This window comes from Nipponia nippon, unplaced genomic scaffold, assembly GCF_047370975.1.
Source record: "Nipponia nippon isolate SJK-2023a ecotype South Korea unplaced genomic scaffold, ASM4737097v1 scaffold_4, whole genome shotgun sequence".
Classification (NCBI taxonomy): Eukaryota; Metazoa; Chordata; class Aves; order Pelecaniformes; family Threskiornithidae; genus Nipponia; species Nipponia nippon.
In genome coordinates, this window is record NW_028262358.1 from 25,215,422 (window position 1) to 25,241,136 (window position 25,715).

Sequence of the window (25,715 nt, forward strand, 5' to 3'; positions counted from 1 at the left end):
TTGAATAAAGTCAGTAAACCAGCCAGGGGAGAGGTAAAACAAGCCGCGGACCCCTGCCCCAGCTGCTCCGTACAGAACACAGCCTCCCACCCTACTCATAAAAACGGCACCCTGGCAGCCTGCAACTCCAACGCTTTTGCCACAGGTTATTCGGACACGTGTGCAGTTAAAAGGTTGGTTGTAAAAGCCATTCTAACGCTCCTGGTCTTTATAAACACAAAGATGTGATATACAGCACGAAATACAAACATAAAGACTTTATTGAATGCTGCTCAATTCCCCGAAGATCTTTCATTACAAAAGTTTTCTTCCACACAACTGCGATTTAAGAGATTGGAATGGTACTCTGATAAAAGATGTGAAAAATACTTGATCAAGTAAACAGACAAGACTTCTATTGCCAACTGTTCACCTTTAAGAAACAGACCGCATTTTCTGCAAATAAAACAAGGAACTATTTATTGACATCCTTCCCTCCTTACTGAAAAAAACCAAAGTAATCCCAATTTTGGTCTCATTCTTCAGTCTATGAGATGCTAAAGCAACTAACCCAGAAACATCCAAGATGACAGTCTCTAGGAGACCTGCGCTGCTCCGCAGGGAGTCCTTGGGCTGGGGAGGAGCATCATTGATGGGCTCTCTAGGGGAAGCTCCATCCTCAGCTGCAGCAGGAGGAAATCTCTAAGCAGCCCAGGACCCAGAGGCAGCGAGAAGGGGGCAGAGGCACTCGCCAAGGGGAGCGGAGCACCCCAACCCGTTCAAGCTGCCTTTCGCTCCCTACTTTGCCTCATTCTAATGCGAGCATTCGATAAATCTAAACCTGAATCCAGTCAGGAGTTCAAGGACAGCACTGCAGTCGAGTTCCTTTTAGTGCTGTAAGGGGCAGATACTGAATATCTCAAGTTACTGGTAACGTACCTTGGTTTTATTTGAGAAAATACAGCACAGTTAGAAGCCTTTCCTATAATCTTAACCAAAGTATGCAGCGATGTGAAAAGCACATATAAAACAAGGAAAAAAATGTACATAGCAAACTATACTGCCTATGTGCAACACAATCAAAAATTCAAGTCATAATTCTCACCACTCCCGTAATTATTTCACTCATTAAGGATGATAATTCAGTTCTATGAAACATTGGAAGTGACAGTATATCAATAATCAGACAAATTTACAATATGCTGTGGTAATGACATCACTTAACTGCTGTATTTAAATTCAAATCTTTACATTTGCCAGAGAAAAATTGGCCGTTTCTATTATACCGATGAGGTTTCTTCTGCAAATGCTCATGTATTTCAAAAGGGTACAAAAAAGTACGTCTGCCGCGTAGAGGCGGTCACTTCTTTTATTTGGCACTTGTATTGTGTGCATTTAGCACATTGTGGGTGCTGTTCTGCTTTTCTGCCATAGCCTTCTTCAGCTTTAACTCCTCTAGCTTTCTCCACAACTCTTCGCGCTCCAATTCTTTCTTTTTCTCTCTGTAGGAAAGAGCGAAGTACCAATTTCAGATACGTTTTAAGCGCAATATGGAGACACGGTTACTTAACAGCTGATTTACATCTAGTCATTCCTCTTGTAAGCTCTTCTCCAAAGCTATTTTTAGAGGCAATTACAGTTTCCTCTATTAAAAAGGGAGCGTACAAATTGGTAACAGTTAGCGGTAGAACTGTAACTTTGCGCCGGCAAACTCGGACAACTGCTGTGGTGCGGTTTTGCACAGACAACTGCAATGCTAAGGAGGTTCTTTATCCCATGCAAACAAATGAAGGGACTAAGCATCTTTGGGGGAAGAGAGCACAACTGTTGGAAGAGGCTTAGCACATGGCCTCAGCTGGCCCAGGATAGGTACGCCCTGCCTCCCGTCCTCCAACAGTGCTGCTCAGCAGGATGAGAGAGAGGTTTCAGCCGAGCTATGAAGTATTCTCCAGCTCAGCTTTCTGCAGACACCTGCCCCTGCAGCAGCAGAGCCCCATTTCCCCAGCCAGGAGAGCGAGCGCTCCCTGCCCAGGCGGGACAGGGAGCTGGGCCCTTCCCGCCGCCTCCCCGGGGCTGCAGCTCCCACCGCACCGCTGACACATGCCTGCGTGGCTGCTTCGTACGCAGGTGACGGCCTGCAGCAAATACTTGGTGAGCAGTTCCCCTACACAACCCCACAGCCGCAACGGGTAAGTTTTGTCTCTTTTCAGCTGGTACATTCTAGATAGGTATTCACCACAGTGCATTTGGAAGAAAAATCACTACCTTTGCCTTTCAGCTTTATATGAGCTTGTAAGTTCATCAAAAAGCTTGCCATTCATTTCCATCAGGGTTTTCAGCACGTTATACACCAGTGCCACGATAGTTCTAGAACAGAAAGAGCACGCCCATTAGAATCGCTCAACACAAAATTAACTTCAGCAAACAAGTATTCCGTTTCTTTTTTTGGACTTTGAGTTTTTATCTAAGGTACTATTGTGAGGTCAGTGAGCTCCTGAAACAAAATCCTTTACTACGGTTTCCTCTGTGAAATAATAAAATGCATATTTAAACTTTTTTTGAAATGGCTGTTTAGCCTTAAATTCCTGGCTCTTGTAATTGCACAGGATATAATTATTGGTACTGTGGCTGTACTATAATGCCATTCAATTATGTTAATGTTTAATAAACTGAGTTTTAACAACAATTTTGTAATATTTGAGGAAGGAAATACGAGAGTCTAGAAAAATAAACTTCTGGCTAATAGCTTCAAGACTGGGCAAAAGAATGCAGCGGAGGAACCACAGGCACATGGTTTAACATAGCTACTCCAAGCTCGAGCAGAAGCGTTTCTGGGCAGCAGATAGTTTTGCTGCATAATGCCCTGTTAGAGAGCTGAATTGCGAACATCAGGTAATGGTTTCCAATACCTTTGTTTCTTTAAGAAACGAACCAGCTTGAGCAATACTGGCTGCGTCTTACACGGCTGTCCATATTTCCATGTTAGGTATAACTCTTCTTTTTATGAAGGCGTTCAATACATTATCTTAAATATAGCGTTGTTTATCTCCTCTAAACCCACTCTTAATTCCACACAGAAATGCAAAAATAGCAATAACATTAAAGAGATGCCTATCATTAAGCTTATCACTAATCAAAAAAAGTAGGTAAGCTCTCTTCCCCATCTTTCCCCTCCCTAGCAGTTCACCTTCCCACAGCAGTATTGACTAAGGCGGTAGAGCAGGGGTGCCGTGCAGTCTTGTGACCCTGAGAAACGAGGGAAAGAAAAAAGGCTAAGGCAGTAGCCAAGGGGCCAGGTTCGCCTTTGCAGCACACTGTCTACTGTGGCACTAGAATCTCCCAGCTGTTCGTCAGAGGCCCTGCGCTCATTCAAAGCTTATTTGGGGTTTTGGTTTTCTGAGAGGAAAAGCTTGATTTTGAGCGAGTAGTTAAGTCCTTATCGGACAGCTAGAAGGATATAAGCACCTTACTCTGCCCTCCAAAACAGAATAAAACCAAAAGGTTGGGCTTTCTTCCTCAAACTTCCTGGTCCTCAAGGTACACAGTTACCCTGCGTCTTTCACTTCCTTCTGTCTGCAGGTAGGGAAGGAGGGACAGCCTTCAAATTTGCGGAGGTCCCAAGTACTACCAGTGCTCCAGGAACTAGTTCTCCAGAATTTATATCCAGTCTCAGCTGGTACGTTTGTAACTAGGCACACCATCTGGATAACTTCAGAATAATTTCAGAGCTTCTAAGGGCTTTAAACAGGGCATCTGACTGAACTTCAAGTTGTGGGAAGCTCCTGCCTCCCCTGGCTTTTGCCTGCACGAGCTTTACATTCTACGAAAGGACTTGCAACTCAAGTAAAGGATGCTGGACACAAGCAAACTTTGCTTTTTAGTATTCCAGTGTCATTACTGCCTCTTTCAAACGTGATCTAAAAATACTAACATTTAACCTGTGGCATTAAATCTAAAATGAAGTAGTCACTCATTTCTCATTCCTACCATACTTTATAGAGGTAGGCAACTGCTCTTCTCCGACAGTATCTTTCTCTTTCCTATCTCACTGCGCAGCAATAAAACTGCTTACGAAGACACCGACAGAATTTTCTTCGTCTAGAGCAGTAAAGGACAGCAAAGCATAAATACAGCAGAACCATCCCTTGGCAATGGTTTTGGTCCAAGTAGCGTTAATTTACATTTTTAACTAATGCATAAGATCAAATGTGATTACAGTATCAAGACCCTCATCCAATTTCCTCATAGCGATGCAGAACAGTGAAGGTATGATACAGCTGAAAATGACGTCCATTTTAGCACCCCTAATCTCACTGATTTCATTGGATTTAGGTAGAAATGAAATCACATTTACAAGCTTATGATCCAAACCTGAAACAGTGGACAATTTATTTATGGTACTATAGATAAAGTTAAACATTACGTACTGATTCCAGTGTTCTTTGGAGATCTTGTATAAACTGCCAAACATAATTGGTAAAATTTTATCAATGTTCTCCTCAATCAGGCTAAGAATATATTCATTATTCCAGAAGTACAAAGCTCTTTCTGCAACCTGAAACACAGAGTTCAGGGGGTCAACAGACACAAAATAAATTACTACAAGTTTTTTTTTTTATATATTTTTAATATACTTTTTTTTTACCTGAAAATGTGAACTTGACACACTCTTGGATATTTGCTTAAATAAAGGCTCTTCTATTTTTTTGAATTGTGTCGGTTCTATTACATCTAAGATTTCTTCAATTTCACCTAAAAACATTACCTGTTTGTATAAAAGAAATATATCAAAAAGTATGAGAATGTTTTATGTCACCACTGTAAACAGAAACAAACAAAATACAGCTCGTGCATTAGTCATGAACCCTGCAAAGAACACTGTAGGTAATTACAACGCAGTAGGCATCCACAGGGTTTTTTGCCGCCTGAAAGACGTCAATCATCGGTTTCAGCTACCAGGTTACAGCTCTCACCTTGGATTTCATCGTCTTCTGTGTAATTGCTCTAAACGCTTTGCAGAACTGCTTCTGCAGAATATGTTTTTTTTTTAAAGTTAAAAAAACAGCTAGAACATTTTATTTCTTCAGGAATGGCTGCAGAGGTTACCATTATCTGAGATCTCCAAAGTAGCTTTTGAAGTGATAAATAGTTAATTCACGTTTTAAATTACAACCAGCAGAACATTAGGTAGGTGGCACAGAAAAATTGAACACCGCTCACACAAACAGAGACAATCTTAAGGGACCCCACTTTTAAGGAGCTGTCGGGAGGTGGGATCTGGTGGCATATAACAAACTCCTGATTTTTAAGCTCATTTTAACCACATAGAAGAAACCAGGAAAAAAAAAAAAAAAGAATTTCCCAAGATCATTTAAAGTTATTTTTATACTACGGAAGAAGAATGTATGTATGCTTTACCAGACACTTACTCGGTATCTCAAATGCTAAGCCTGTGTCACCTCCCAGATGACTCCCTCCAACCTGGTCCGTATCTACTAAAATACTTCTCACCTTGGAAAATTGTTTCTCTATACAATATCTTAATTAGAATGCAACTTTTAATATCGTTTTAGCACAGTAACACCATAGTAAGAACAGACACACAAAACAATTGCATTGAGTTGCATGACGAGATGAGCACCTCAAGAAGCTTCTAGAAGTGCAAGTTCTCTGCAAGATCTCTTGAAAAGCGCAGCAGAGGTGAGGCGTATGAACCTGCCACGCTACATGTTACATCACAGCGGACGCCAGAAACAAGAGACAAAACCAACCTCTTTCTGACTGCAAGTTTTTGGCCAAAATTTGAGCAGTCCTCTGATTACCTATATTAAAAATACAAACAAGTTAAAGCAGAACAAGTATCTGTTACATATTTGATAAGATTTAAAAAAAAAAAAAAACCACAAAAAACAAAACCTACTCGTTTGCTTTTCCTTATCCAGAGGTTCAAGGAAAACTGAATACAGCTAAATGTAGTTCCACTGAAAATAAATACTGCGCTCATTTAAATATTTATCTTGCTTAGGTTATCAGAATAATTTAGACCCTTATCACTTCACAAGTCTTTGATTATCTATTCACACTCCGCTCCCATCCCAGTACATACATTAATTGATAGGATTCTGATAACATCAAAGCATCACAAAATGAAGTGAACTCCCCTGTAGCTAGATTTCCCAGAATATTTTTTGTCTTCTCCTCATCCATACTTTGGGGAGCACCTGTCTTGGCATCGAGGTTTGAAGCCCAAGAGCAAGCGGTATATGCTGACTGCACAAACAGGGCAGTCGTGGCCTCCACCGCTTCCTTTTTTTCTTCTGAATTGGAAATGTTAAAGACTGGAAACTAAAAAAAGATGTGAACTTACAGAGAAAATATATTCCAGTACCTACATTGGTAACAAATCTTACACAAGACTGGAAAAGGACTTCAGCAAAACTTAATTAGGAAGTGCAGCGCCCAAGAGGAAGGGGGGCAGGGGGAACCACACAACAAACAAAGGCTGGAGGCCTGTTTCCTAGAAACAAACATTTGACATGGCATCTAAATTACAAAATTAATGCTGGCTAAAAAAAAAAAAACAACCCTGTAATTGTATGTTTTGGAAGCAGAAACATTCCCAGAGCCTTATAAACTTTCATTCTGAGGAAAGGACCTCTATTTTTATGATACAAGAGCACCTAATTTATCATATCCAACTGTAAAACTTACTCAACTATTTGAATACCTTCCATATTTGATTTTTGCCATGTTGATTTTTTTTTCCAGCTTCCCAGCTAGCTGTTTTATTCACGACTATGTGTACTATCAAATGTGACTTTCCAGAGAAAAAGTTAATATGATTTTAAGTGCCCACAAGTCTTTATCCTAGGATACATACATATCCTGCTGCTACAAAACTGAATGTCACTTCAAATGACACTGAGCAAATGCAGAAACCTCAGGCAGCTGCTCAAGTACTGTGCTCAAATCCACAAAAAGAAAGCAAGTTACAAGGAAAGAACAGATTCCTTACAGAGCCTTGACCATACCCTTCTACCTGGCTGGCTGAACGCTACGGACGACAAATACCAACGCCATCATCCGACACCGGATGAAGGAGCAGGAGGCCTGGAGCAGCCCACATGGGTGACAACTCTGCCACCCGTCCCACAGAGGCAGAGCTCCCTCCCCGACCGGCGGCACGGACCTGGCCTCCTTGGACAGGGCAGAAGAGCTGGGGCAGACGGCATGGCCAGGGGAGGAGAAATTTTGAGCTCCCCCATTTCACGGCAATTACCTGACCTGGCAGTCCTTTGCTCACCCGCTTCTCCTCCACCCTCCAGGAGTCAGACTTGCATGAATTAATTACACTTGTTTCCCTAGATTCACAATTTAAAGTAGTCTATGTAAATACACTTTAAATCTAGGGCCATTTTCTGTTAATTAGCTCGTAACTGAATGACTCCGTTCTATACTATTGAGATTTTGTATTTTTCAAGAACAAACGCGAACATTTACAAGTGTAATAGCTCATTCTGCCAACACTTTCCCTTCCCCCAGAACAATGCAAGTAAGCCAAAAAATTTCAGACAAGCGCATTTGCCAAAGAAAAGCTGTGAGAACCTACCATACGCCCTAATTGGAGCATAAATTTATTTAAAATTGAGTTAGCTGGAAGAGTCCAGTTTCCAGCACTTGTTATTGTAAGTGTGTTGAATGTACTTCGCTACACAGACTCATATTCTCAACTTGATAAAGAAAGAACATGTTCCGAGTAGAAGAGTGCAGACCTCAACAAAATACCTATTCCTTGCTCCTCAGAGAGAGTATCGGTTTCCAGCTTGACTACGCTTTCATATTAAAAAGCTGATACATGCACATTTATGGTCAAAGATTTTATTCAAAGAAATATTCAACATGAATGCAGAGCTGAAATCCTGCTGCTCTTACTACAAAAAAAAACCCCTTAAGATTAATAATTCTCCCTGAGCTACAAAATTCCCATGAAGTGACTTACAACAGTAGGCACCTGCTGGAAAACTTAAATCCTATCTCAAGGACTGTGTGTTTAGCCTGATTTCTTCCATGTAAAGGCCACTGCGCTTAGCAGGGTTAGGTAACAAACTCTTCTTGTCAGCTTCGCAAACATCAGGACTGACCTAAGGCAGACTACCATAGTTACGAGAGCTTGGATTGAATGTCCTCGAAATTGACCCCGAGTGACAATTCCTGCCAGAAAAATAACAGTAAGGTACTCATGAAGACAGCCCTCTGATGGGATTCTTAAAATATTACTTGACCTAAAGCCAAAATAAATTCCAAATGCTACCTCATCAGTTGCCCCAAATTTTAACATGTACTTTTGAAGCATTTCAGAAAGTTACTTAAAGCTTCACTTCTTATCATCTTATTGACTTGTATTCCTTGATAAAGCCAATTTTACCATACATTCAGAGTAATGACCAAAGCCAAGCACAGGCAGTGACACTGCAGTGAGTTCTTGTACCTTCCCCATTCTGAACTCGACTGATGAAGAGGCAACCAGGATTGTATATACTGTGGTCTAGATGAAGTCTCAGAATTGCGCTATGGCACTCCTACCTCAAAAAGCCTTACTGTCTCGCTTCCAAGTTTGGGCTTGGATCCTGCATCGCAGTCCTGTAAACTCGTATCAGGAAGTTCTGACTTTGTCACTTCATTCAATCTTGCAGGTTTTTATGTAATACTACACATTTTCTGCTCGCGTGTTAACTTTAACTGTCAAAATGCCGGGACTGTTTTATCACTTGGCTTAAGGAATAAGGCTTATGCAATTCCTTTCTCTTCACCCTATCCAACAAAATAAGCTTATTGACCAGTGTGGCTGGCAACACTGCAGTACAGGGGGAAAGAAGATGCTTCAAGCAGACAAGGCAAATTTAGAGACAGTCAGGTCTACCACCTTCCACCACCTACAGAATAACCTGTCTTCTGATGAGGAACATCAATACCTAAGTGGCTGTACAGAAAACAAGCTTCCACTGGAAGACTGGTGAAGATCTATGTTGTTTCTACAAAGCTATTTATCTTTTTTCTTTATAGAAAAGTTTAGATTTTGCATAAGCTCTTCATTTTTCTGTCACACAAAGGGATAAAGTATTTAAATATCAACATACCCGTAATGGAAAGATTTCTGATTGTCCAACTAAAACCAGTTTCTGTTCTAGCTGGTCTGACATCAGTCTGTGTCCCCATGAGCCGCTGCACTGCCCCGAGCCTGCATTCTTCTTTATGGGCATTGCCAAAGCCCTTGCGCGAAGTGCTGCAAACCCCTTTTTAGCTGAGCTGTCAATACGTATCATGGGAGATTCAGTCTGGCAAAAGCCACTGATGCCTGAAGCACCTGTATTATAACTGCCAAGAGCCACCCCAGTAACTGAAGAGACAGAACAGAAGCATCCCATTTGGAATTTCAGAGTTCCTTCTGTCTAAACAGTGTGTTGTTATTCTTTCCAACTTTTATTTTGGGATTGTTTATTCCCTAAAATATTTCAGCTTTTTGCAGTGGCTAGGCACAAGCCATCAGCACCAAAAATATTGACATTTTAGTTCTTACCAGGAGGGAATACAGTTGTTACATGCTTTCTCATATGAGGTAATTTGCATGATATCAGTGGTTCAAACTTTTATTTAAATTTGTGCTCTATCTTGGTCACAGGCTAAGAGATAACTGCCCTTTCAAACCCAGAATTTTCTTAACTCTTCTAGATGTAAATTTTTTTCCCCAAAGAAACCCCACGCCTATGGATCATTAATCAAGACCGCACAGATAGCACTGCTATACAATTCTAACAAGTTACACTGAAATATTTAGTTGAAATTAAAAATAGAAAAACATTCAACTGAAAAACACTTACAGGCTCTGTTAAAGTTGTATCTTTTTCCAGGAACTGTACGACACAATAGGCGAGCTAGAATGCAAGTCATATGATTATTTAGTTTAAACAGACACTGTTTAGACATTGCAGCATAACTAAATAGCACAACTTATAACGGAAGCACTTCAGATCGGGGGGGACAGGACCCAACCCAAAACACCCCCTACACAGCCTTTTTAAATTCTTCCAAACTAAACAAGACAGCAGTTAAAGCACCAACACATACAGGCCTGCTCTATCTTACAAAGACTTCCTGCATACCAAAAATCTTCCGTTTTTTTCATCCTAGAAGAAAATTACTTTTAAGCTTGACAGATATTTCCCTAAATCAGATCCAGTATCCAGACAGATTTTTCTCAGCATCAATTCCTGTATTAGCGTTACAAAGCTATCATTTTCAAACATCTGTATTGGGGTAAAAGAGGTGATACTTTCAATCAAAAAAAGAAGTTTTAAAACAGGTTTGACTGAGCACACATTGCTCAAGTACTGGACACCTACAGCACACAACATCCAGTGATAAGATGACAGGTGAAAGATTTTTAACATATTACACTGCCACAAGAGATCAGGCAGCACCTGTCCAGCTGAGTATCCTGTCTCCAGCAACGGCCAACAACGCACGCCTGTGGAAAAGCAAATGAAGCGGGGGAAGCATAACGTGATTAAGTCACCAGTGTGCTTTCCCAGCCCCTAGTGATTTCTGTCCAGGGGTCTTCTCAGGCCAAGCGTGATATTATACATTATATAATTACTTATTGTTTAGTTACTTAGCACATAGGTAAGTGACTAACCAAACGCACCTCTGCCCAGTACAGAAACCATACAATAATCCTATTACTAAAGGAGTTACAATCCTCGATTCCATTAAGACTAATTTTAAGAAGTCATCTCACAGTATAATGCAAAGACAAAAATTATTTAGATGCGTTACACGTACATTTCAATACTTAGGATGCTTGAATTCAAGCATTACCTTTCCTTTTTTTTTTAATCTGTTATCCCAAAGCAGATAATTACAATGCTGTAATTACAGCAGGTCTAATTTATTTCTTTTACCCTTAGGCTAAGGATGTATATGTGTAGATTCAAAAAATAATAAATGTCACACATTAATCTCATAAAATCCCATTACATATATTGTACAGTAGTGCTTTATTGTTCAAAGACACAAAGACTCAAACTTAATTCAGCTTTAAGGCTTTAACTTTTATGAGTAGGCTAAACTTGTACTGTAGCAACAAAGCAACCAGGCCGCTCCTGATTGCAAATCAGATTTAATGCTGGTTTACACCTTCAGGATAGTACAAAACCAGAAACACACAGTGCTGAAACTGCACGTAGCAGTAGCGGTTTAGGCAGGGATAGATGAGTAGCCTGGTCAGCAAACCAAATGCTACTTTCAGGTACACAGTACAGCTGAATTAGTAGGACCTCTTCAGGCACTGATGAACTGGATTAAATATATCGTAGAAAAAAAGGGAAGCTCGCTGTACTGATCTATCACTGAGAATACCTTTGGCAAGTGACTGGTCCCTTTCGTATCACTGACTCATTCCATAGAGCAGCCTATTGCATAGCAATAAGCCACAAGGACAAGCGATCTAATTAAATTAAAACTTTATATGAAAATTGGGAATTAACTGAGCTCATGACTTGATCCTGTTTGTAGGCTATATAGTCATAATGATTTCACTTGAATTAGAAACTCATTTCCTTGTATCTTTAGTCTATAAGGAGCTGTATTAGTGAGCTAAATTAACAACACAAATTTTTAATTAGCCACGGCAGAATTACTTGCAAGTTTGCATCAAATGTGTTCAATACTCAAGTGCCATATGTCTGAAAAGGATATACATTATTCCTCAAATAAAATGCTGAACGTCTGTGCAAAGTGTAAGAATGGAAGTCAAATGAAGAACTAAAGCATTCTGACAGCATGTCATGGATCTCCATAATTTCTAGCTGATCCAGAGAGCTACTATGCATTGCTGCCATTTATATCCAACATTCTCCTCCCCTCCCCGTCACTGAAATGGTTTTAGAAATAAAAAAGCACTTCTGAAACACATACCTGGCCATACTCAAGGTTCCTTTATACACAGCAGTTAGGTTACATGAAGGAAGTGATAATAGAACAAGGTCCTGGGATTAAATGAAGCTTAAAGTGTGACAAAACTAGCAAGCAAAAAAGGTTCCCATTTCAGTTGGCACGACTGACTCGCTGTTATATTCTTTCACTTTTAATATATGCTAAATATGATCTCAAAATTAACATTTAGACAAAAAGATCTGTAAAACCTTTAAAAAAAAAACAGTGACTGAATTTGCAAGTATTTTAGAATATTGATATTGTAACACAATTCTGCTTTAAATTTTATTAGTTTCAAATGCAAATACAAAAAACCCCACCACTCTTAAAAATAAGCAAACGCTTACCTGTGCATGAAACAAAGCTAATCCCTTTGCAGTATGCATGGGAATCAGAACTTTCATAAGGAACTGTTTGTGTTCTGCTTTCAGTGGCAGTGCAAAACCATTGATAATACTGAAAACATGAATAAGCAGGATTTATTTTTATTAAAAAAATATTTTTTTCCTAGCAAGTCAAGAATTTCTGTAAATTCAAGAGACACTCCATTTCTGATTCAATTTCTAAACCTGATTATTTTGAAGCCATAAAATAGCTCTACATATGGACAATCTTTAAAGTGTTGGTATCAGGCGAGTTTAGACTCTTGGTAGGAATACCAGTAGAAGTCAAATAATACTCATTAGATGAGCTACAGTATTTTTATTGTGATCTCCATTAAGTAAAATCATCTACAGTAAGTCTTGCTGTCTAACTGTGAAGCTTAGACAGATGCATCAGGAAGCTGATCCATTTCACCCACAATCACTAGCAACTTGCAGAGAAAAAAAATAGATGGCATACAATTTTGAACTATTTTAACAGTGCAGTTGGAACATTTGTTTTGAGATTGTTGAACAACCTTTCCCTCCAAAAACAAAGTTAAAAAGTTGTCTCATTGATTCAGTAATCTTATTTTTAAGAGTTGATGAGTCATGGAACAGACAGAAGTCCTTCAGGAAGAGGTTGGGGTTCCCCTCCCCCCCCCCCCCCCCCTTTTAGATAAATCCGAGAAAATAATGGTATCCCTTTCACTTGATTTTCATGAAAATTTGTTCCGCAAGAGTTTCACAATTTTTGTATTTTCAGTTAGACCAGCAATATTTATAACATTTTCTACTGTGAAATATATATGACAGTTTTTGGAAAAAACAGTAAAATGCTACCACAAAAAACTTCAAAGTTAAAAATTAAATTAGTGAAATAATGTCAAAAAACGTAACTAAAAAACCCTAGCACTTACAAGGCTTTCCTGAATAGAATTTTAAGAAAACCAGCCTGCTGAAGATTAAAGCATTTCATTCAGCGTGAGGGCAAAAGTTAACATTCATTTTCTGAATCAAAGAACAAGTCATCTATCAGATATAAGATAAGCAAGAGTATTCCTGACAAGGACCCTTGAGAAATATTTTGCCAGTCATCTTTAAAACTTGCACCGAAAAAGAATGATTTATACTCTATATCCTAATTTGATATTCACATGGTAACCCAGACAGTATTAGATTATATGAGTGACTGCACTTCATCACTCGTTACTGTAATAATTCTTTCCCTTCCTCCATTCTCAAAGCAAGAAAGCTGAAGCAACACCCACAATAACATTTTATATTTTTTCTGTGTCAGATCAAACTTACCTTCCTAATATCTCAAGAAGTTCAGCAACACCATTGAAGTGCTCTGTTTCATATATAAACCTGTCATGAGAAAAGACAGCCATCAAAAACTGAAACAGAGGATCAGAGATTCCAAAGAAATAAACCTTTAATAAGCTTCAAATATCTGAAAACCAGATCACAGACCAAAACCAGGTCTTTTATTTCAAGAATAAATCACTGCAGACCCAGACCATGAAGGCAAGGTAAAATATTCCTCAACTTACACACAGGCGCACACACACAGAGCATACCTGAGGAAAATGTTGTTAATCTGTTTCCTGATGAATGCTCTTAAACCGAGGAATTTTCCATAAATTCGATGAAGAACTGTCTTTAGGAAATCACGTTCTCGTGGGTCTTCACTATCAAAGAGCTCCAACAACTTTAAAAATTAAATTGAAATGCATTACTTTTGAAAGACTTAAATTTTATGTTACTAAGCAATTTGAGTTTTATCTTTAATTTAGAAGTTTACACTAGAAAAACTGGAATCAGTTTAACCAAAAATTTTGTTTGGATGTCAATATTATATTTTCCAAATTAGATTTTTAATAAAGCTGCTTTTTTTTTTTTTTTTAAAATAAACCCATCAGCTTCATTTCCCTAAAAAGTCTGTACACAGACAAAGTCATTCCAACAACTATTACACTATCAAAATAAAAATGAAATTGTAAGAATGAGATTATCAAACCTTAGGTAAGTGGTTTACATTTGGTCTTTAAGAAATCAGAATGAATCATGTCTGTGCCAGATATTTACAATTTTTAAATTAAAATCCTGTACTGCTCATCTCAAAAAGCTACTTGTGTCTTGAAGGTTAAAGCAAAAGCATTCCTATACAAGAAATTTCACAATTCACGATTTAATATGGAGGAGACCATAAAATGAGCATAGGATATGTGATTATTAACTGATTCTCTGCTAATACAGACTAAATGCCACGATAAGCTAGCAAGATTTTCCACGCTTTTTTTTCTTGAGGAAACTTTTCCAAGGATGCAGAAAAGACCATACTCACTTGAAGACATCAAAAGATATTCCAATCCCATTACACACCATTATTTCAGTTATTTTTTCCTGTTTGTCCAAGTAAGAGCATATTCAAAGCGCTAACTGCGCTAAACAAGTTAGTAACTTAGCTCAAGCAGTCACTACAGTCTCCTGCTCGGTCCAGGTCTGTGAGCTTAGGTCTACACCAAGCAGCATAAGAGACTGGAAACGGCTGTTCAGGAACTTTGCGCAGGCTCATTTCTTTTTTATATTTAGAAGGAATTTCTCAGGGTCACTACTCCACTTTTTTCCCCATATATAGCTAGCTGTTCATTGCTTTGTCTTTCTTGTACTCTAGAGAAAGATCAAGTAAAATGTCAGGAATTGAAACTCTGCAACACGGCTCTTAAGAACCACGGGTCAATTAGTAAATTGGATACCCACAACCAATAGTTCAGCAGCTGCTTCAGGCCTAAATTTTGTGGGAAAGTCAAATAACAGAGAAGAAGGAAACACCTGTAAACAAGAACAGTAAAGCCAAACAAGTGGAAGTTAAATGCAGTCACTGAAGGTGGGGAGGAAAAGCGTCCATCTATGTTTTTACTTTTCATCGCTGTACTGTGATGGCCTGCCAGAACTCACTCTTCAGATACTGAGCTCTTCCTTGACAAACAAGTATTTTGACATAGTAAAAAAAAAAAAAAAAAGAAAAAAAGAAAATCTCCACTGAATTAACCTTGGACAAAAATTGTCATGGTATTCTACAGCCTAATTCCTTGAGAAGTTCTATTTAATATGAGATTTCACTTCACTTTCTTTCTCCTAGTTACTTTGCATGGTGAAGCATGATTTTCCTATGTACATTTTTACTTGATTTTCCTTCTGTGGTTAACACACAATAGTAAAGAGAATAACATTATCCAGTCACAAGTTAGCAGATGTTGGAACACATTTAATGTACAGTAAGTACATGAACTTTTTACAGGAAAAAAGTTTGCTTTAAGTTTTCCCATGATAAATCTATGAAAAAACAAACAAAAGCACTAAAAGTTTAATTAGCACATTGTTGATTTGACTGGAAATAAGTTACAAATCATTAAAAACACAACTGGTATTTACAAGTTACAAATATCTTACATTGCAAACCACTGAGGATGATATCTGAAAACAAAGTGTTTCTGAAGTTACTAATTACATATAGCCTGTGTGGTATGATGTGCTGTTTATTTAGTGTTTGGCAGAAACCACTGTTGGAATAACTACAATTTAATCCTGTGTCAACATGAAAGCTTTAATATTCTCCTTAGCCGTACAGTCATCTGATAAGCTAAGCTCGAGAGGTGATCTTTAAATCTGTGGGTGGGAAAACTCCCTACTTACCTGCTGTACAAATTTCTGGTCAATATATCGCTTCGCAATGCTAGGCTGAAAATCTGGGCTCTCCAAAAACCTCAGGAAAAATTCATACACCAACTAGAAACATTGAAATGAAAATTTTGAAGTTAGTAAGTACACCATAACACAGATCTCAGCCCCGCCACCATCACAAAGTCAGTGGGACTATTAACATGCTTAAAAAGAACAAAAGGAAACCAAAGCCTAACACATCACTGCTTAATCACAGCCTCTACCGGAATTTACTGGAAGAATTACAGTAACTATCAAGAACACTTTAATTCCCAGAAGAGTCAAAGCTTAATAAATAAATAATCTACTGAAATTATCACTATTAGACAAAAAACGAGTTCTAAGTATTACATATATTAACATTTCCTACTATATTAAGAATTTATTAATTACCAACACTTATCAACACTGAGGGTAAAATTCAGTCTCTAACATCACAATTCCTTAAACAGATGAAGAAAAATCTGCTAAGTGTCCCTGAAATTAAGTTTCAGCTGCTAACTCCAAAAATGAAAAGTCATATTAAAAAGCTGAATGAATACACAGAAGCTTATGAGTTTGGCTTAACATTAGGTTTCTATATCCTGGACACTCAATTCAAACAACAGGACCCTCTCCAGATTTATCTTCAACATCCTTTACATTTTGTAGCGTATTATTTCTATTGAGTTCAAGTCCCCATTCGCTATGATCCCACAATGCCCCCAGATGGAAAAAACAGATGGGAGATAGAGCTAGCGAGGGCCTGCGGAAGCAGAGAAAGGCATGAAGAAGTCACAAGTCCCATATTTTGGGGCTCATCAGAAGTCCAAGACACAAAATACTGTACTTCCATAACAATGGCAGATTTATAAAATACACATAAGGCATCTCTTAACTAAGACAGAATTGAGAGGAAAGATGTCTTACATTAGATATGTTCAGGGTTGCTTATGTTCTCAATGCCTATTGCTTAACTCCATGTTAGTTAAACAACTGATTAGTAATAATACTAAAATGCAATTTAGATACATAAATACATCACTGAAAGACATCACTGACTGGACTTCTAAATAAAACCTGCACAGAGTTGCGGTCATACTCACAAGCATCTCTTTCAACTATTACCACTGAGTACTTATTAAACTGAGAGCCAACACCCGAGTAATTCATAATTTTAATTATGAAGTTCACTTGAGAGAAGTGCTTGACAATAAGTAGTATTTATCTAGAACATTTGAGATGACAATTACTTATGCATAGCCTCAAGGAGGGTATGCTGTATCTGTAAAGCAGAAGCTCAGAAACACAAGTTACCCTTCACTCTTTCTTCCTCTCTGACAGACTGTAACAAGAGCTTTTCATATCAGCAGTTTAAATGCATGCAAATTTAATGTCACAGAACTGTATTAAAACCCAAGCTTCCCTGTACAGCCTTAATTTGTCTTCTTGTGCATAAACACAATCGCACACAACCGCACAACAGACAACACAGGACAGAATTTTTAAAAGCTTGGTAACAGACAATCTAATAATATAATTTTAAATATTACCATACTCCATCCTCTGTCTTAGAGAGAGGTCAACCATGGTTGTTTATTAACTTCATCAATGACATAGCGGGATCAAGTGCACCCTCAGCAAGTTTGCAGATGACACCAAGCTGACTGGCGTGGTTGACACGCCTGAGCGACAAGATGCCACCCAGAGGGACCTTGATAAGCTCAAGAAGTGGGCCCATGGGAACCTCATGAGGTTCAACAAGGACAAGTGCAAGGTCCTGTACCTGGGTCAGGGCAACCCCCAGTATCAAGACAGGCTGGGGGATGAAAGGACTGAGAGCAGCCCTGCAGAGAAGGACTTGGTGGATGAAAAGCTGGACACAAGTCGGCAATGTGCACTCACAGCCCAGAAGGCCAACCGTGTCCTTGGCTGCATCAAAAGAAGCGTGACCAGCAGGTTGAGGGAGGTGATTTTGCCCCTCTACTCTGCTCTGGTGAGACCCCACCTGCAGTACTGCATCCAGCTCTGGGTTCCTCAGCACAGGAAAGACATGGATCTGTTGGAGCAGGTCCAGAGGAGGGCCACAAAAATGATCAGAAGGATGGAACACCTCTCCTATGAGGACAGGCTGAGGAAGTTGGGGTTGCTCAGCCTAGAGAAGAGAAGGCTCCGGGAAGACTTTATTGCAGCCTTTCAATACTTAAGGAGTGCTTGTAAGAAAGATGGGGACAGACTTTTTAGTAGGGCCTGTTGCAACAAGACAAGGGGTAATGGTTTTAAACTAAAAGAAGGTAGATTTAGACTAGATACAAGGAAGAAATTTTTTTATGATGAGGGTGGTGAAACACTGGCACAGGTTGCCCAGAGAGGTGGTAGATGCCCCATCCCTGGAAATATTCAACGCCAGGTTGGACGGGGCTCTGGGCAACCTGCTCTAGTTGAAGATGTCCCTGCTCATTGCAGGGGGGGTTGGACTAGATGACCTTTAAAGGTCCCTTCCAACCCAAACCATTCTATGATTATACTGATCTTTTTCAAGCTAGAAACTACATAAATTCATTAGTGATTTATACTGAAATGGGAAAAATATGTCTGGAGGGAGGTTGTTAGCACAGCTTCACAGGGATTTATTTTGGAATCAAATTTCATTAAACATTTCTGTAATAAATTCCTATATTAAATATTTCTGTCAGTGACCACAACGAAGAACAGTCATGTGTAATAACTGCTTAGACTATGACACAATATTAGAAGCCAGGAAAAGAAAAAAGGAAAAAAAAAAAAAAAGACTGTCAGGTTATCAATAAAAAAAGGACAAGCTGACCCTGAAGGCCTGGAGTAATAAATACAGGATGAAATTCAAGGATTGCCAAGTCACAGTTACAGATCCAAGAAAAAGCCCTGCTAAGCATTTGCAAGCCTTTAAGCTGAGAAAGGGTTAACCATAGGATGACTAAGATCCATCTACACAATGAAGCCATGGAAGTGACCGATGAAATCCTGGGATATTCCAGGAAGATATTGACAGTACAGATAGAGATGCACAGTCCTACACGGGCTTGAGGAAATCTATTCAAACCTGAAAGGATACAGAGAAGGAGCCACTAGAACTGTCATGGGATAGAGCATCTTTTACAAGTGAAGACTAAATTGCCATGTTTTGTTTTCCCTAATGGACAGGGGGAGGAAGGACAATTATGGCTTCTTTCCATAAATAGATCTGGGGACTGCAATAAACATCAAGCAGAAGAACTAAGCTAAAGCATAATGCTGTAGCATCTTGGTACAAGCTGTCCAAGATTAAGTTTAGGGTATCAGTTAGGATCAAAACCAAGGTACCTCTCATCTGTAAAACAGAACAAGTCAACATTAATGCAAGATTCTCAACACATGATGACAAATTAATCAGTTACATGTCTCATCTCTAATATAGGGAGAGTATGCATTAGTAACCATTTGAATGCTTCCTATAAAACACATGCAATTCCAGAACCACAATTGTTGATATTGTTCTTAAAGAGCTTTCAGAAAAACAAAGTTTAGTGCTCAAAAATCCAGTTTCTGGGCTGTATCACAGGGAAGTTTTGTGCACTGAGGGAGTATTTATGCAGTTCTGACGCTTACAGAATTGTCTAGCTTCCTGATAATTAGTACCACTGCTCCTAGAACACGTACAGCTAGTAAAAGGTATCAAATAACTTTGGAAATCCTTGAGAGCCCTGGGAAATCCATAAAGCTTTATCTGAGGCATTTCAGGAAGCAAGCTGCAATGGCCATTTCTGGATAGTCAGCCTCTCCCTTTCCCTGTATGCTAATGTCTGCAAACTTAGAAGCATAACAAAAATGACTATCCACTAGGGAGACAAGAATGGATTCCAGCCACAACAGATACTGGCTGCTCCTACCTTAAAAAAAAAAAAAAAAAAAGATAGGTATGCTCAACTTTCTTGAGCTTAACTGAAGCACTATCATTGGAAATACAGGGGAGAACTATTGTATTTAGTCATTTTGGTTCTCAAAATTGGGTCAAAAGTGCTATGAAATATAAAACTCTTACTACTTCAGTGATTCAATCTTCTTTCTTGCAGAGACCACTACAATATTACTGCTTAAGCTACCAGTTTCACCAACTCTGCAACTCCCCAAGCTTCAAAATACACAGTGGCTTTAATGCCAACCTGTTCAACCTAGTTTGGCTGTTACAAACCATCTTGAGTATCTCTTTAAAGCAATGTCTTTCAAGCGGCACTCATTTTACTGAAGGTCTTGAGTCTTTTGTTGTGACTACACACACTGGTAACTTACTAAGCCATTAGCTATCATAGAGAGATGCCAACAGATTCAGCTAGAGAGGAGTAGAGATTCATATTTTTTTCTTTTCCCTCCCAGAAAACTGGCTACCTGACTGTCAGATCAGGATAGAATTCTGAATTTGTTTGTAACTGAGCAACCACAAATCACAGCCAGCAAAACATCCACCCCCCACCCAAGCAATTATTTAGACTATACCAAAAGTAATAATGGGTTTTGATGGCGGGGAGAATGGGTGTGCACACCCCCTTCCTCCATACACAAAATCTGACACTTCCAGCAGCTTTATGCTCCTGGAGGGCAATTAGTAAGTTATCAAACTCAGTCTTCTACCATCCAGTAGCACGTGAACTGTAAAAGAAAGGAGAAGAAAACACAAACTGTTTCCACTGTGCTGCAATGAGCAATCTGTTCCAATGACAGGACGAACAACTGATGCAGGACAGGGAAATCCACAATCAGCGATCAGACAGCCTAGCCAAAACTCATTTAGAAAAAGGCAAAGGAAAAAGCTGAAAATAAAATTTCAGATAATACCATGGGCTACAATCCTCTTTCAGTTTCTCTTAGACAAGCCTAAAGCACAAGTGAACTGGTCGCAGAAACCATAAGTCTTTTTCTGTAAAAAGAACTATAGTTCACTTATGACCTAAAGTGAACTGAACTAACATCTACAAATTTTACTCCTGAGAGACAGGGGCATTTTGAAGTCAGACGATGTCACCACCGATTGTAAGAGACATTTGTATAGCCCTTGCACACTCCCACCCCTACAAGTAAAACCAAGTCTCTCATCTAGTTCAGTTACAGCCATTTCTCCTATGAATTAAAATCAGTCATATATAAGTAAGATAAGAATTATCACAGCCTTTAACCTGCAGAGTTATGGGTTGGGTTGGTTTTTTTTTTTGCGATAACTTGTTTCTTACTTGGTTTAAGTCTCAAATACTACCCTGAACATGTACTTTTTATAGTCAATATTAGAAGTCCAGTTTTTTAAATAAGAGCGTTTGTTGATACATTAGAAATGTAATATTATAGGGACAGAGTAGCATTTTAACTCTCTTAAGAGAGGCAAGAGAATGGTATGCAGATGTGCCGTAGCTATTAATCTTCTACCCACTACTAGGACTTGCTACGTAACTTTTATTTAACAGATACTACTTATATAAATTCACCAATGAACTACCTGAGGTATGAACTTCGATGATTACACATGACTTAAACTTTTAACAGTTAACAAATCTAAGTGAAAAAAAAATTCAGCAGTATTGCAAGTCAATCACGTGATTGATACAGCAATGCTATAAAAATCACGAGATTGGCACAGTGGTACAACAACAGAATAACTAACCAACTGTTACCAAACAACAATGCCTATATTGTAAAGTTTTTGCATGAAGGGAGGGAAGAGGGTGGGAAGAATGAGGAGGTACCTATTTCTTGCTCAAAAGACAAATAAAGGCTATTACTCCATTTTTTTGTTACTGTCACAAGAAACCGAACTGTTAACATCCACTCATATTTTATTGAAATCACACAAAAAGTTGCTCAAGTGCAGAAAACAAAGCTCTTAAGTAAAGAACATAAAAATATATGGATATTTTAGGTAATTAAAACATACATATACCACACTTTAATGGTGCAATCACTCTGTTAAAAAAAAGAAAAAAGGTATTTAAGCATTTTGGAAGACTTACATTCTGCCATATTTATACACATTAAGAAAAGCACCACTTTTTTCCCCTCCCAAGTATAGAAACTCACTTGTATTATTAAAGCAATTGTGATGGTCTTGCCAAAGGCACAAAATGACTCAAGTCATTCGCAGTTCTTCCTTTACAAGAAGGCTTGAAAATAAGAATCACATACCTGTATGTGGGGCCACGAGGCTTCAAGAGTTGGTTCATCTTCTTCTGGATCAAAATCTGGGTTATCGCTAGGTGGAAGTATTCTGAAAATATTAGAAGTAATCTGCAAGAGAAAAAAATTGATCACACAGATCACACTCAGCAAGGTACTGCTTTTATCCTAAAATTACATTAAAAAACCCATCTTTAAGAAAAAAGTAATGTAATAAATCACTTTTATTCTTTATTTTTTCAAAACGGCTAAATCCAAACAGCCAAAAGTCTGAAACAGGCCAATGAAAATAAGAAAGTAACTTTTGTCTCAACCATTTTACAAGTTTGTAGCTAGACATGGTCATATTTAAAATTTTCCTCTGAAACCATGAAAGTTAAAAGAAAATCTTAGTTTCCCCTTATAAAGACCAATTTTTAACTATGTGACACAGAGTTGAGGTTTTATATAAGACAACAAATACAGTATGACTAACCAATTATGATTTAAACAGAGCACTCTTCATGTATAAGGCAGACAATCCCAAAAATATATCTAATTTTAGATTTCTTCAATTAATTTCAAGTTATTTCTCACTTTCAAGTAAGAACTGAAGAACTGTTTACAATTTTTCACCTTTCATAATTTCAAGATGTTTCAAGGTTTTGGGAAGTCAGAAATACTATACCAATTTTAACTTTTTGATTTAACACAGAGTAGGTTTGAAAAAAATTTAAAAATGGCTACCAAGTTACTTTAAGTATGATATAGTCATATCAAATAAATTTCAAAAGGGCTAGTCTAAAAATGTTTCTTCAGGGATTTTTGAAGTATACGGAAGTCTGGATAGGAGACCAATCTTTCAGATGTCAAAAGAAAAATAAATGTCATCTCTTCTGCCAGATGTAACATACTGGATTTTAAATCTCTAACATGAATAAAACACAACATGAAGTTAATTTTTTTTCTGCATTTTCTACTGTTTTTTCAGGAACACGTTAGCTCAACTTTTCCAATCATCTTTCAAACTCGTTAGTCTTTTGATCAAATCTGTTTCGAACAGCTGCTAACCACCCAAGCCTAACAAACATAAAAGAAAACATTTGACAGGTTGCAGCAAATGCTACTGCACAGCTTCCATGGAGTCTCCAAGGTGTTTGAAGAATCTTGCAAAAGGACTTTAAAAGATCCTGAAGTCACCCATCTGGCTCTGCATAGAAGAATCAGCTGCCTCATTAAACAAGATACAAAGCCATTGCATAAACAGACTTTTCATTTCCTCCTATGCGCTTCATTCTATGTCCTGTCACTGTCTCCTGTTGGTACACTGTCAAGCTGCAGACTCTGCTGCTCTAGAGTAGAAGGGCAATGATGTTCTGTATGGATGGGCACTACAGCAGTCTCCTAGTGTACTGCACAGCAGGGAAAAAAAAAAAAAGAGTACAGTTATCCTTTAATGTTGTAAACACAAGGGACTTGGGATTCTGGAGCACATGAGAAACTGGTTGGTGGAAGAAGAGGGGAAAATAGGAGTCTGAGAAAATGTGAATTTTAATCAAGCCCAAAAACAAAGACTACAGTCCTGGTTCTGTTATTTGATATTGCTTACTCTTACTAGGTATTCAATGAAAGCATCCAACATAAAAATCAGAGCCCTACAGAGACTTCCCTACCTCTGCTTACAAGTCTTCTGGTAACGTCTCTTGCTGAACTGAACCAGTCAACCCTTTAGCACAGAACCTCAAAGTACAGAATGCAAAAGTTTCAAGTCCAAAACAAAGGTACTAACTACTGAACATACTTCTGTAGCAGAAAAAAAAATAGCAAGCCTCTTGCTTGCAAGATCTGAAGTCAGATCTTCAGAAAACTAATTTTATGATTTTCAGAGTATTCAGTACTTCTACTAGCATTATCGGTCTCCTGAGAACATATGAAACTTAGAATAAACTGTGTACCATTTTTATGTGCCAGCCTGCCTCCCTAAAGAACTGGCTCATTTACTTCATTATGGTTGAAGTACTTCTGCTTCCTGTCTCATTTGCTTCTTTCTAATGTCTTGCTAATAGTATTGATCAAAAATGTGGTTTGGGTTAAAACCCTCATTGTTTTTCTATGGGCAAATTCTTCTCTATATCCTCTCATATTATTTAAAACATCCCTTTTCCTTTTTAAGTGAGGTCTTATCCCAAAACTGTGATTTGAGAAATACAAATCATAACAGGCTTTTACAGCTAGACAGGTTTCCTGAGAAACCCAGCATTAGCTTTCTAAATTAAATCTCAGAAAGTTTTGTGAAAGTGAGATCTGAAAGTGTGCCAGTTAATGTATTAAGATACAGCAATTACATTTTAGTAAAACAAAAAACAAAAAGAAAAAAGTCCCTTATTGTCTGTACACTTCCCAAGGAGCTAAGCATTTGGAGCGATACTAGATTCAATTCCAATTTCTGAGTGTGCAGATAGGGATATCTGATGTTTTTTTAAATTCTGAATTCACAGCTTATGCAAGCTGCTAGGACAATCTCATTTACATTGGATTTTTATATGCTGGTGGGGTACGAGGGGAGGTTGGCAGGCACAAGGAGATGGAAGAGTAATGTGTACTGGAGGGACATTTCTGTTATGCTCCCAAACCTGATAAAGGCCAGAGCTTTCTAACTTCCCAGGAAGTTTTACAACTTAAAATATTCCACAATGCCAAACCCTAATTTGCTGTTAGCTTCAGAGTACTTTCAACTGAGAATTTCCAAACATAGAAGACACTAGTTTTAGATGACCTAGAAAGGAGGTGCACAGACCACTGTGCTACCCCTTCAGAACTATTTGTAAGCAAAACTCTTCCTCAGTTCTTAATTCAAAAGGCTTTGGTGAAGAAATTACAGGAAAATCAGGTTGCCTGGGGCACCAAAAAGATAACCTACAGCATATGCCCTGCGTACCTGTGTAAACAAAGATTTTTTTTTTTTTATGATCTTGTTCCATCCTTGGTGGCTTGAAAAGACATTGGTATCATTTCAACCAGCGCTCCCTACCTCAGGATCCAAGCAGAGGAGGGACAACTACACAAGCCATTATTGTGTGGTACTGGCCCAGCAGCTATCATGGTAACAGAGACCATGTGAAGGGAAGGAATGCTAGGAGACCTCCTCACCTGCACAGACCTTGCCTATGCACTGGTCAGGAGCAACATTTTTTTTCCTCTTGATATCTGTAAGGGACTGTTGACTTTGCCTCCCCAAGACTTGGGCGAGTCCAAGCAAACTGGGCTGCTTTCTCTGCAAGCTGGAGGAAAGGTGTCCCAGGCCTAGGGAAAGACAAGGGGCTTTGGAAGAAATTGGCTCCACTTCTGCCACTGATGCCACTCTGGCGTTTTTTCAGGAATTTTTGTAGTCTGTTCATCCTTTACTACCAGTCAGATGATAGATAGGTTTCATTAAGGCTGATGTCTACTTTTTCGTCCCAAAACCACTATCCTTTCAAACTCTGCAAAAAAATCAAATGCTTTTTCTTCTAAGGTAGT

The 25,715-nt window shown here is 38.6% G+C and overlaps 1 protein-coding gene across 1 annotated transcript in view; it reads right to left on the minus strand.

The window, feature by feature from the left end:
• Window positions 1-242: 242 nt before the first annotated feature.
• Window positions 243-25,715, minus strand: part of PPP2R5A (protein phosphatase 2 regulatory subunit B'alpha) — a 45,772-nt gene continuing 20,299 nt past the window's right edge. The window contains exons 3-13 of the mRNA XM_087776004.1: window positions 22,227-22,328; window positions 16,035-16,127; window positions 13,916-14,046; window positions 13,644-13,703; window positions 12,318-12,426; window positions 9,858-9,911; window positions 5,751-5,801; window positions 4,625-4,744; window positions 4,407-4,534; window positions 2,245-2,346; window positions 243-1,481 (exon numbers count right to left, since the gene is read on the minus strand). Coding sequence (XP_087632130.1) covers window positions 1,349-1,481; window positions 2,245-2,346; window positions 4,407-4,534; window positions 4,625-4,744; window positions 5,751-5,801; window positions 9,858-9,911; window positions 12,318-12,426; window positions 13,644-13,703; window positions 13,916-14,046; window positions 16,035-16,127; window positions 22,227-22,328 — 1,083 coding nt within the window. The 3' untranslated portion in view covers window positions 243-1,348. The remainder of the gene's footprint in view (window positions 1,482-2,244; window positions 2,347-4,406; window positions 4,535-4,624; window positions 4,745-5,750; window positions 5,802-9,857; window positions 9,912-12,317; window positions 12,427-13,643; window positions 13,704-13,915; window positions 14,047-16,034; window positions 16,128-22,226; window positions 22,329-25,715) is intronic.